Source organism: Diadema setosum, chromosome 20, assembly GCF_964275005.1.
Source record: "Diadema setosum chromosome 20, eeDiaSeto1, whole genome shotgun sequence".
NCBI lineage: Eukaryota > Metazoa > Echinodermata > Echinoidea > Diadematoida > Diadematidae > Diadema > Diadema setosum.
The window spans coordinates 13,149,872-13,161,508 of NC_092704.1; the positions used below are offsets into that span (position 1 = coordinate 13,149,872).

The 11,637-nt window shown below is 36.8% G+C and overlaps 1 protein-coding gene across 1 annotated transcript in view; it reads left to right on the top strand.

Annotated features, from left to right (window-relative positions):
• The window catches only part of LOC140243793 (17-beta-hydroxysteroid dehydrogenase type 6-like), a 30,610-nt gene extending 28,122 nt beyond the window's left edge, over positions 1 to 2,488 (top strand). The window contains exons 4-5 of the mRNA XM_072323462.1: positions 1,458 to 1,627; positions 2,259 to 2,488. Of these exons, the coding sequence (XP_072179563.1) occupies positions 1,458 to 1,627; positions 2,259 to 2,488 (400 nt within the window). The remainder of the gene's footprint in view (positions 1 to 1,457; positions 1,628 to 2,258) is intronic.
• Positions 2,489 to 11,637: the final 9,149 nt, after the last annotated feature.

Here is an 11,637-nt window from a genome sequence, read left to right on the forward strand (position 1 = left end):
TATATGTGCGCGCGCGTACGCGTCCGTCCAATTTTTTCAATTTTTCAAAAAATGCTCCAAATGATCTGAAACGTGTGCAAAAAAAATTTGAGCTCGATTGGAGCATGTCAACATTTTAACGTGCGCGTACGCGCACGGTTTAAGTGTAAACTAAAATTTGAGAAAATGTGTAGAGTGCGCTTGGTTTGAACTATATGTGACGTAAATTTCATAGAAAAATTCCATTCCATTAATGAGATATTAATGAAAATGTGCTTTCATATAATGACGTCATAGTGACGTCACGGTCCATTGATCACAATGATTTTACAAAATCTGTCGTCTTTGTGACATGATACATATATGGTATAATTTTGAAATTGATAGGCAGAGGACTTTCTGAGTTAATCTCTGCACAACTTTTGTCCAGAAATAAAGAATCAGTACAGATACAGAAGGTGATCCGAAGGATACTCGGATCACCTAAGAATCCGTACAAAAACAGAAGGTGATCCGAGAGGATACTCGGATCACCTAATAATCAAATTACGGTTTCTCAACTTGAAATGAAGTCTTGATTTTGGGATCACTGTGGTCCACGTAGCAGATCAGAGTCAAAAGTAAAAACACAGCAGTAGGTAAGGCCGCAATACATGCAACAAGCAAGGTAAGTAGCTGCGCGTACACGTTAACGTTGTTGCAGTACTCCGCCGCGCCTGCTGCTGGTCTGTGAGACTTACCGGCAGCGCGCCGGCCATGCCAGCACGTACTGTAGTTTGCTGGCGCTTTGCTATGTGAGCCACATAACTCTGTGAGCTGCCGCGGTGCATTAGTAGCCCCCCGCGAAGCCGTGCTATAGTACCTTCGAGCCGTGCAATAGGCCCCTGCCCAGGGGCCTATTGCATGGCTGTCACTCTCAGTGAGTTTGATAGGTATTTTCTATTGAATGTCATGTGACATGTTCTTGGCCAATCACAATTCGACATCATTCTGAGGTGTTGTATAATACCGTACATTATATCTCGAACCGTGGAATAGAACGAAAAAATCGAACCAAGTTGCAAGCAAAAATAGAACCAAAATTGCACGGCGCGTGGAATGGAGTGCTTATTTAATATCACGTCACCAACAATCCTCCAATCAAATTAAGGATCTACTTGGACGTTGTATAATAACAACTCATGCACGTAAAAGATCCCGCTTCATTCATTCATTCATTGTAAAGAGCAGGGTGTTTAACCCGGTGAAGTGGTCCCACCTCACAACCAACTGGACCCCATGGAAGACCAGCTTAACGTAGCTGAATATGGGCTATCCAGCCATCTTCTCAGACGGAAATGAACAAACAAACAAAACAAAACTCACTGCATGACAGTTTTGTATTCATCATTTATACGGTTTCAATGCTTCGTTTTGAAGTGCAGAAATTTATCAGAGAGTCGTCCTTACACTGTGACTTTGTTCATCTTTACCCGAAGGAGAGAAAGTCAGATGCTGGACTACGGCATCAAAGTGAGCATTTTGGAGCCGGGTTATTTTAGGACCAATCTAACGGACGGCGATCGGTACAAGACCGAGATGAAAGCGGCATGGGAGCGACTTCCCGCCGAGAAGAAGGCCGAGTATGATTCAAACCATTACGAAGAAAGTGAGTCCAATTCTTACATCGTTTTTTTGTTCTTCTTCATATGAATGATTATGTTTTTGGTGTTTGTTTTTTTTTTTTCAAATCTATTTACCCTTCACTGGTCCAATTCTACTTCGTCTGTTGTATTCGTTCTCCCCTTTTATTTTCTATTCCTTTTCCTTCCGTCATTTCATCAGTAAAGGTGTGTTTCATCGCAACTGATTGACAAATTGCCCTACATCGACGTAAATAAGCACTGAATTGATCGGTGTTGTAGTAGTAGTAGTAGCCATGGTTATTTACGTCGATGTAGGGTAATTTGTCAATCAGTTGCAATGAAAACATCTCGACGGAAGAATTTCATGAATTTGAAAAAAAAAAGTGTGTTTGTGTGTGTTTGTTTGTTTGTTTTGGTAAATCAAAGGCATAAACAAAATTCTATTTTGCTTTTTTATACTGTTCAAATGCGTGTCCAATGTCAGCAATCATGCTGTACATGTATCATTCTGTTGAAAAAAAAAAACAAACAAAACAAAGCAAAACATAACCCGAAATTTGTATTGAATTGAAATTAATTGAATTGAACTCATTTGAAAAAGAATTTGTGGATATTGTTTTGATATCGTTTTTCTGTCTTTTTTTTTCATTCAAGTCTGGCACGAGAACGTGAACTTCAGGAGCTTATCGCCCAATCTCACACTCGTGACCAACGCGATGATCCATGCACTGCTCTCTCGCTGGCCTAGGACCCGCTACTCATGCGGACTGGACATGAAAGTTATCTTTCTTCCGCTTTCGTATGCACCGACGTGGCTCACCGACTTCATCTTCATGCGAGCGAGCAAGGACAAACAGCCCCGACAGTCCCCCGTACATCAGTGAGTAGGGTCGGTCCCACTTAGGTGACGTGTTTTTCTTTGCTGTTGTTGGTTGCGTTTTTGTCCTTATTTCAAACCTTCACATTGTTCAAAGACATTGCCATAAATACTAAGAAAAAGAGGCAAATGAAATAGTCTCTATACGTCGTTTGTTTCATGTAGATGTGCACGTAGATTCTGCATGGTTATCGAAGTATTAAACTACACGTCAGAAATCAATAATCTCTTCTATGATTTTTGCTTGTTTGTCTGTGTTTTTGCGCAAGGTGGCTTATATACGTGAATTTGTTCACAAAACCAGCGGATAACACTGATCTGCTTGCCCCCTTTATATTCACTTTGTTTTTGGGTTTTTTTTTATTATTTGATGATTTTTTTTTTGTCCACTTTTCAAAGGTGAGAATGAGGAATGTTATCGTTCGTTCGTTTTGCTGTTATCGTTTTCTTATATCGTAATTAATACAATGGAAGACATCAAAACCATTATATTGTGCTAAGAGACGTTTTATTGTCAAGGTTTACCACCAATGTCAATGCTGCTGGACTGTTAACTACTGTACTGCCCTCCTGTGGCATATGAAAGCAAGTAAAGCATTGTAAAACCGTGAAACATGAAGTCAAGATATGTATATGCAAAGATGACACTCAATTCAGTAAATACTTCAGATGTGCCTACAGTTTGCTCCTTGGACCGAAATAACTTTTTTTTGGACGCTATAAACCTGCTTCCTTTATCCAAATTTTCCATATCTTTAAACATGTTTAAAGGGATTGTATAGTTTTGGTTGAGACCTAATATCAGGTTTCTAACATTTTTTTGTGAGATAATGAGAAACCTCTTATGAAATGTGAAAGAACATATAATTCTATGAGGAATTCAACGTTTATTTGATTAAGATTGGTTTTGAAATGGCTGAGATATCCAAAAAGAGCGATTCTAATAAAGTGTGGGACCCACACCTCATTACAATCGCTTTGTTTTACTTTGTTTTTGGATGTTGCAGTTAATCCAAACCCGATTTTCATCAAATAAACTTTGAATTCCTCTTAAAATGGTATGCTCTGTACTATATCATAAGTGTTTTCTTGGTATCTCGCAAAAAGTTAAAGGCCCAATTCTCATCTCCACCAATACTGTACTATCCCTTTAATGAACGTCGAGGGCTTAATCAGGTAAGATGTGATTTATTTTGACTATAAAGAGAATACCGACTCTCTGATTTTTTGACTCTTGAGATTTTTTATTCATTGTCATCACATAGAGGACTCATCACAAAATTGTCCAATGGAAGTTACGTAATTTTGTCTATATTTACGTCAGCCGAAGCGGAATATATCTATGACGTGTTATCTCTATGGGAGGGAATTTTTTTAGATGTGAAAATTGACATGACTCTCTTTATCGAGCACTATCTTACTTATGCTTCGGTGAATTTCTCTCAGATTTTAATATGTTGTAGCTGAGACTTTGCACGATCAGGACTCGAATCATTGATTAAAAAAAAATCGGTTCACCTTAATTTGTCAGTGATGACAAATTACAATCTCTAGTTCATTTTTTTTTTCTGCATTGATAATATGTGATATTCGTAGAAGTGCCATTACATGTATTGACTATGGCATAATATGATTATTTCTACGCCAGATACTGCCTTCTTTACATGTAGTTTATAATATAATGAATCACATGGTATATCTAATATTCTTGTTTATATTCTTGTTTAATACCTTTAAGTTTTATTATGTTTGTTTTATATTAGTATTGTCTGGGGCAAATTATTTGTTGAATAGGCCCCAATTGTTCTTTCTTTCCTCTTTCTTTAAAACACAACATAATATAATATTATGTAATAATGCCAATTATGTAATATGTGTTTGCCATCATGGAAGTAAAAATCGTATGGCTTTGTATGTGTCTGTTGTTGCAATACATACACCTGTATTATGTTTCTTTTTCCTCTTTTTTATGATTTTCTTAATATTACGATTGCCAACTGAGTTCACTGTATCTCTTTTTTTTTATTGCATATACTTTGGGAATTCATATCTAATTTGTGTTCTGCAGAAAAATGAAATAAATTTTGAAATGGACCCAATTGAATTGAATTGAATATTACTCTTGCGGTTTTTGGCATATTGCTTGATCTGTTAGATTCAGAAGTCGTACCTTATCTATTGTGACAAAGATGTACCCTGGTGACTCTCTTTTTTATTTCACATCTGCATCGTGCTGAAATGATTCAGAATTTTAAAAGAAGACGGGAGATAGAAAGAAATGGAGATATTCAAATTCATGAAATTCTTCCGTCGAGATGCTTTCATTGCAACTGATTGACAAATTGCCCTGCATCGACGTAAATAAGCATTGAATTGATCACTGTTTTAGTAGTAGCCATGATGAAAAATCATGGGCGTATACTCGAGCGGGATTCGAACCCACGACCTCCTGATCACCGGACAGGCGTCATCTCCACTAGACCACCGAGCTTAGAACCAACACTTGCTGTCGGGCGAAAGCTCGGTGGTCTCGTGGAGATGACGCCTGTCCGGTGATCAGGAGGTCGTGGGTTCGAATCCCGCTCGAGTATGTACGCCCATGATTTTTTATCATGGCTACTACTAAAACACTGATCAATTCAGTGCTTAATTACGTCGATGCAGGGCAATTTGTCAATCAGTTGCAAGGGAGATATTGATTGGAAGGAGAGAGAGAGAGAGAGACGATGAGTGTGTTTCTTTGTTTTTTTCTGTTTTCAATATAATTCAACTTTTCAAATGGATGGATATTATAAAAATGTAGGCCTATACATGTACACTACCATGACTACGGAGCAAGAATATCCCAGCCAATGGAATGAAGGTTACGTTGCGTCCTTTACGCGAAATAAGGGAGCTTTAGATTTTAGACGCGCGGACGTTCAAAGAGAAAAAAACATGATCTGAGCGTGCGCAGTAACTTGATCCGCGCTACTACGCACGCTCAGATCATGTTTTTTTCTCTTTGAACGTCCGCGCGTCTAAAATCTAGAGCTCCCTAATAACACCTGACTAGTCAGTTCCTCTTAACAATAAAATCAGCACGAATTTAGTACATGTATCAAGTTTCAAAGCCTTCTGCTCAACGCTATTAACCCTTTCTATGCTAAAGAGTCAAATGTGCTCAAATTTCACACACAAAAGTATGTGCAGGTATTATGATGTGGCAAGCAGAGGGTTAAACTGAGAACCAAGGTGATAAATACAGGTCTGTAATGATTCAGTAATATGCTTACAATAATCTTGTACAATGACGTGTAGGGAATAAATAACAAAACGTATTTAAGGAGTAATAACTGATGTCTGAACATATAGGCTTTGTTATTTGAAAAATACATCAACCAGAAAAGAGAAGATCAAGCGGAGGAAGGGGGAATTTATGACGTAGTGTGTCGTAAAAGGAGGCGCTTCACATTCTGAAATGCCCGTTTCATGAAAAGATTCATAATTGGCAGTCATCGAAGAGCCTTGAAAACAGCAGAGACATACGTAAGTAGTTTCAATCCACAGTAATGATTGAAATCTCTAGAACGATCGATATATTAAATAGTATCAAATACGTTATCCCGCAGCATCGAACTTGCTTGCTGTTCAGTCCAGTATGATAACCTGTTAATTCTTATCTGGCACCCGGAAGCTAAGCACCTCATTGTGTCTAGACTTTCAGCCTGGTAAAACTTGGTTTGAATCCGGAGCGCGTTGTTTTTAGGATATACTCCATAAACTATCTCTTGGAGAACGTGCAGAAAAGAAAAGTAGCAGTCAAGGGAATTATTGACTTTAGCCTATCATTCACTGCTACAGCCCCTGGTTACGGCAAACATAATCATCTTTATCTTTTGGAGAGTATTATACTGAAATAGACAATTGACTTCACTGTATCGCTTGTATACCTATCATAATATAGTCATACCTCGTTACTTTTATGTCGCATTGAAAAAATGAAACAAACTTTGATGTGAATTACATTTAATCTAACTACTTTTGCCTAGATTATCCGACTCTCCATCTATCATTTCTTCCCTCTCCCTCGCTGTCTGTCTGTCTGTCTGTATGTCTGTATGTACAGTATGTATGTCTGTCTGTCTGTCTGTCTGTCTAATTCATTCTTTTATGCCATGCCCCCCCCCCCCCTTCATACTCACCTGTTACTTGGCTTTCGGTTGTTACTATCATGATGTTGTGTAGCATGGGAGGAAGAAAATTGTACAGCGTAATCGGAATCGATGACAGTGATGCTACTAAAGGAACTTTTTTCTTCTTCTTCTTATACACAGTACCTTCATGGCCGTTCTCGAGATGTGAAAAGTGTTATTATGTGACTGAACATTCGCCGAGACTAAGGAATATGATTCCTTTTTATGCCTCCGCCACGAAGTGGTGCCGGAGGCATTATGTTTTCGGGTTGTCCGTCCGTCCGTACGTACGTCCGTACGTACGTCCGTACGTACGTCCGTCCGCTTTCGTTTACGCGATAACTTGAGTAATATTTACTGGAATTTTACCAAACTTGGTCCAAGTATGAAGTATGATGGGGCAACGATTTGATAAGATTTTGGGTGAAATCGGCTAAAGGTCAAAGGTCAAAGGTCAAGGTCAAATCATGAAATTGTATCCGTTTACGCGATAACTCAAGACTGTATGGAGCAAATTTCACCAAACTTTGTTGGAGGATGATGTATGATGGGACAATTACTTGAATAGTTTTTCAGTGAAATCGGACAGAGGTCAAAGGTCAAAGATCAAGGTCAAATCCTAAAATTTATCTGTTTATGTGATAACTCAAAACTGGATAAAGCAGCTTTCACCAAACTTGGTCCAGGGATGATGTATGATGGGACAATTAGTTGAGTAGATTCTAGTGACATTGACAAGAGGTCAAAGGTCAAAAGGTCAAGGTCAAATGCTAAAAATGTTGCTATTTCCCCCATATCTATGCAATGCTAGCAGTTATTTTCTTGAAACTTAGTGTAGACATGTACTACTGCGTAAGGATTCTCCAGAGAGAGTTTCATGTCATAAGGTCAGAGGTCAAAAGGTCAAAGGTTAGGTGAAAATGTTTCAATATCACTTTTCTCCCAAATGGTTCAATGTATCTTCATGGAATATGGTACATATGCATGTACTGACTGGCAGGGATTATCTAGGGAATTTAGGGGTCATGGGTCAATAGTCAGGGGTTCAAAGGTCAAGGTCAACTCCTCAAAATGTTACTGCTGTATTTTCCTCATACATGTATACTAGTATATGCAATGATTGCATTATTAGTTTTAAAAGTGTTTGATATATGTACATGTATTACTTGATGGAGATTCCTTGGAAATGTCTAGCCAGAAGGTCAAAGGTCAAAGGTTAAGGGTCAAAGGTCAGGTTTAAATGAAAAAAAAAATATTTTGTACTGTAATTACACTCTTTTTTCATACCTTGAAAATTAAACTCAATGCATAAACTTATAATAAGGTCGGTCAGAAGTCAAGTAAAAATTTTCAATTCCCCAAATATGTGTACCTGCACTCTTTAATAGACAATTATAGCAAACCCAGTTCGTGGAAAGTGAACATTCAAGATATTTCTGACAAACCTGTTATTTCGATATTTTGCCAGTTATGTGAAACTGTCATCACACATTGTCAAGACATTGTACTATACACCTATTGGGAGAATCATGCATTATGGCGGAGGCATCAGTCGCCGTAGCGACATTTCTAGTTTAAACATTAAAAACAAGTGTGTTTATATAATAATAATAATAATAATAATAATAATAATAATAATAATAATAATAATAACAATAATAATAACAATGATAATAATAATAATAATAATAATAATAATAATAATAATAATAACAATAATAATAATGATAATAATATGTGTTTGGACTTTCATTCTTTCATTCATTTATTTATTCATTCACCTTTTTTTCCATTTCCAACAGAAACATGTAAATATTTTACAGAAATTTAATACATAAATTACATCACAATGCATAATAAAAGATAAGTTTACAGAATATTTTAAGTACACGGAAATGCTGGAAATGGGGAGGAATGCTAAAAAGCAGTGCTTGTGGAGTGCATTCGCCCCACACGTAATGCCTTCATCATCATGTGATTATGTTAAGGATGGAATAAGAAATTCTCATCAAAGATATAACTTAAACACCCTGTTTAACGGGGACCCAATTAAATGCTATTTAAGGTAGCTTACCACGTTTCCAACCATAAAACTGACCCGATTTCGCTCAAAGAGTCGCTATATAGTTTATATACCATAAATGTCATTCTTCAACACTACAATAATAGTAATAGAAATAGTAATTGTCCTCCATGTTTAAAATGTATTATACGAGGTAATAGGCCTACTTTAACTCGAACACCTTGAGATTCACACGCTTTCACGAGGGTGGCAGGGTTAATGTCTTGACTTGGACTGCGGTTATGTGTATAATATGTCAGCTATATAATATTTTATGTCATGTACGTGGGGAAGAATATCATACAATAAATATATACATGTGTCTGAAATGCATCGGGTTATTTATGTTGGTTCAGCTAATATCCTATATCACTCATGTGATAAGCATATTCTTGAAAGTAAAGCATTCAGCATGTAGAACATTACACGTTACTCACCTAGTGTGTACATGTGACACGTAATGATTACACAATTCAGTGTTTTCCTTGCTTGGTTAATAGGAACACGATAAGTCATACGAACAAACATACAACAAACAAGTATTAACTGATTATCAAATATGGTAAATCAGCGACAGTCATTCAGGGGTGTTACCGTTCAATCGTATCTAGGCCGATGGCCGTTAAAGGTACAGTTTACCTTTGGGAGCAGTGATTTTAAACATTTTCGAGTTATCACATTTGATGCTTTAAATCAGTTGTATTACAAAACATCCTATCATATAAAAGATTTGCAATAAAATCTAGAATTTAGGGAGATATCACTGTGTTTCTCATTAAACCATAACTGTAGACGGTTTAGTCTAAAAACAATTTTACTAACTATTGTTCACATTTTGTAAATTTAACAATACTTAACATTGATAATCCCGATTATTATTATTTCTTTTTTACAGTGGTTGCTCTATGACTAACTCACATCTTAGAACTATTTTGAAGCATTAAAGCTGGGTTTTTTGTTTTATCTGCAAATGGTAAATTATGCCTTTAAAGGAATTACCGAGAACTATGAGTATACTAAACCGGACATTATAAGGCATTGAGCTAGCCGTTTATCTCAGCTTTTAAGGGGTTCATGCGTCTGTTGTAATGAAGGAAAAACAGATCATCACAACTCTTTGAGGCTGAAGAGGGGCTGAAATCAAACACAAACGTGAACAGTAACAATCTGCGTTAGGATATTTTGTTCAAGTAGCATTCTGAGATTCATGTGCAATGCTAAGATTAGCCGCAGCATTATGTAATCGTGAATTGTGTACTTTTTTTTCCTGCTCCTTGCTCATTGTAACAACATTCCTGTGTCATTTCCGCTTGGATTCATTTATGGAAAATAAGATTGATGACCTGATTACAGAAAAATCAAAATCGAGTTCAAATTACTCGTATATTCTGCTCTCTCATAATTGAGTGGTTTCGTATGTTTATACATTTAGTTACATTCTGCTATACAAGAAAATAAAAGTATTTTAAGGTGCCCGGGATATTTAGTCGAAACGTTGCTTTGTGTTATTACCTATCATAATTGCAGGAAGTCGTATGTGACTGCCAACTTGAAATAATAATTTATTACACCTGGTAGTCACTGAAATTACTGCTGTATCTACGAGTTAACGAGATACAAGGAGTTGTTCGTTGTGTTTTAATCCATCGTGAAACAAAATCCAACTTGTATGATGAGTAAATCCATGTGATTTCCGAATAAGCTATATACGGCTTGATTGGCCAGGGGCTCCGAAGCTGCCCCCCCCCCCCCCCCTTCTTTCCAAACGTATGTTCATGTTCCGATTGTGGCAAGTTCCGCATTTGCGATCATTTCCTCGTTTTCGAGAACCAGTCAAAGACATTTAAGAAAACAAGTCTATATAGGGAAATGTTTCGGATAACTTTGATAAGAGCAAGATGGAACTAACAGAAAGCATAAGTTTCATTAAAGCCCATTGCCTCCTAGTTTTCATAATCACTCGCGTTAATCTTAAAGGTACAGTTTACCTTTGGGAGCAGTGTTTTTAAAAATTTCGAGCTATCACATTTGATGCATATAGAATATGTGTAGGTCAGTTGTATCGCAAAACATCCTATCATATAAAAATTTTGCAATAAAACCTAAAATGTAGGGAGCTATCACTCTTTTTCTCATTAAACCATAACTGTAGACGGTTTAGTCTAGAAACAATGTTATTATAACTATTGTTCACATTTTGTATATTTAACAATACTTAACATTCGGATCGGTCTGTATGTTCAGAAGGTATTGAATTTTAGTACCATCTTCTTTCAGTCAATAACTTCAGCAATATTGCCATAACCTTTACAATGCCGGTACCTTGACAAATTGTTATTGTGATAAAAAAGAAGAAATTGGACCCTATCACAAAAATAACTTGTCTCAAACAATACTGTCACCAAATCAGACCATAACAGATCTTTAAAATATTAAACATCATTATTTGCATTGTTAAATTGACAAAGTGTTTGATGCGAAGTATGTAATTCTACTTGCCCATGTCATTATCAAAGAGGGAATGGATGAATATTTTGTGCGCCAGCGAATTGGGGAGTAGACGCGAGGGAGACAGTGATTATGACTGTGCATAATTTACCCCATGACGCATTTCAGTTGTTTCATAACATGTGGAAATCTAAAATTCATAATTTTCTTTTGTCAAGATCGAGCTCAATGAAGCATTCAATTCTCTACCAGTTCGTTTCAATGCCTTACTCAGAAATATCTGCTAGAGAATTATGTCATCTCACTGGACAACTGCTGGCGAGTAATGACATACTATAAAATAACACTTCTGACCCAGAATTGTTACTGCAATATCTGACAATTACAAAATTCTGCATGAAAGCTACTGGTAATCGTCTGCTGCAATATTACGGAAGCCAGAATTCTACTGCTCTCCTGTTTTGGTGGACA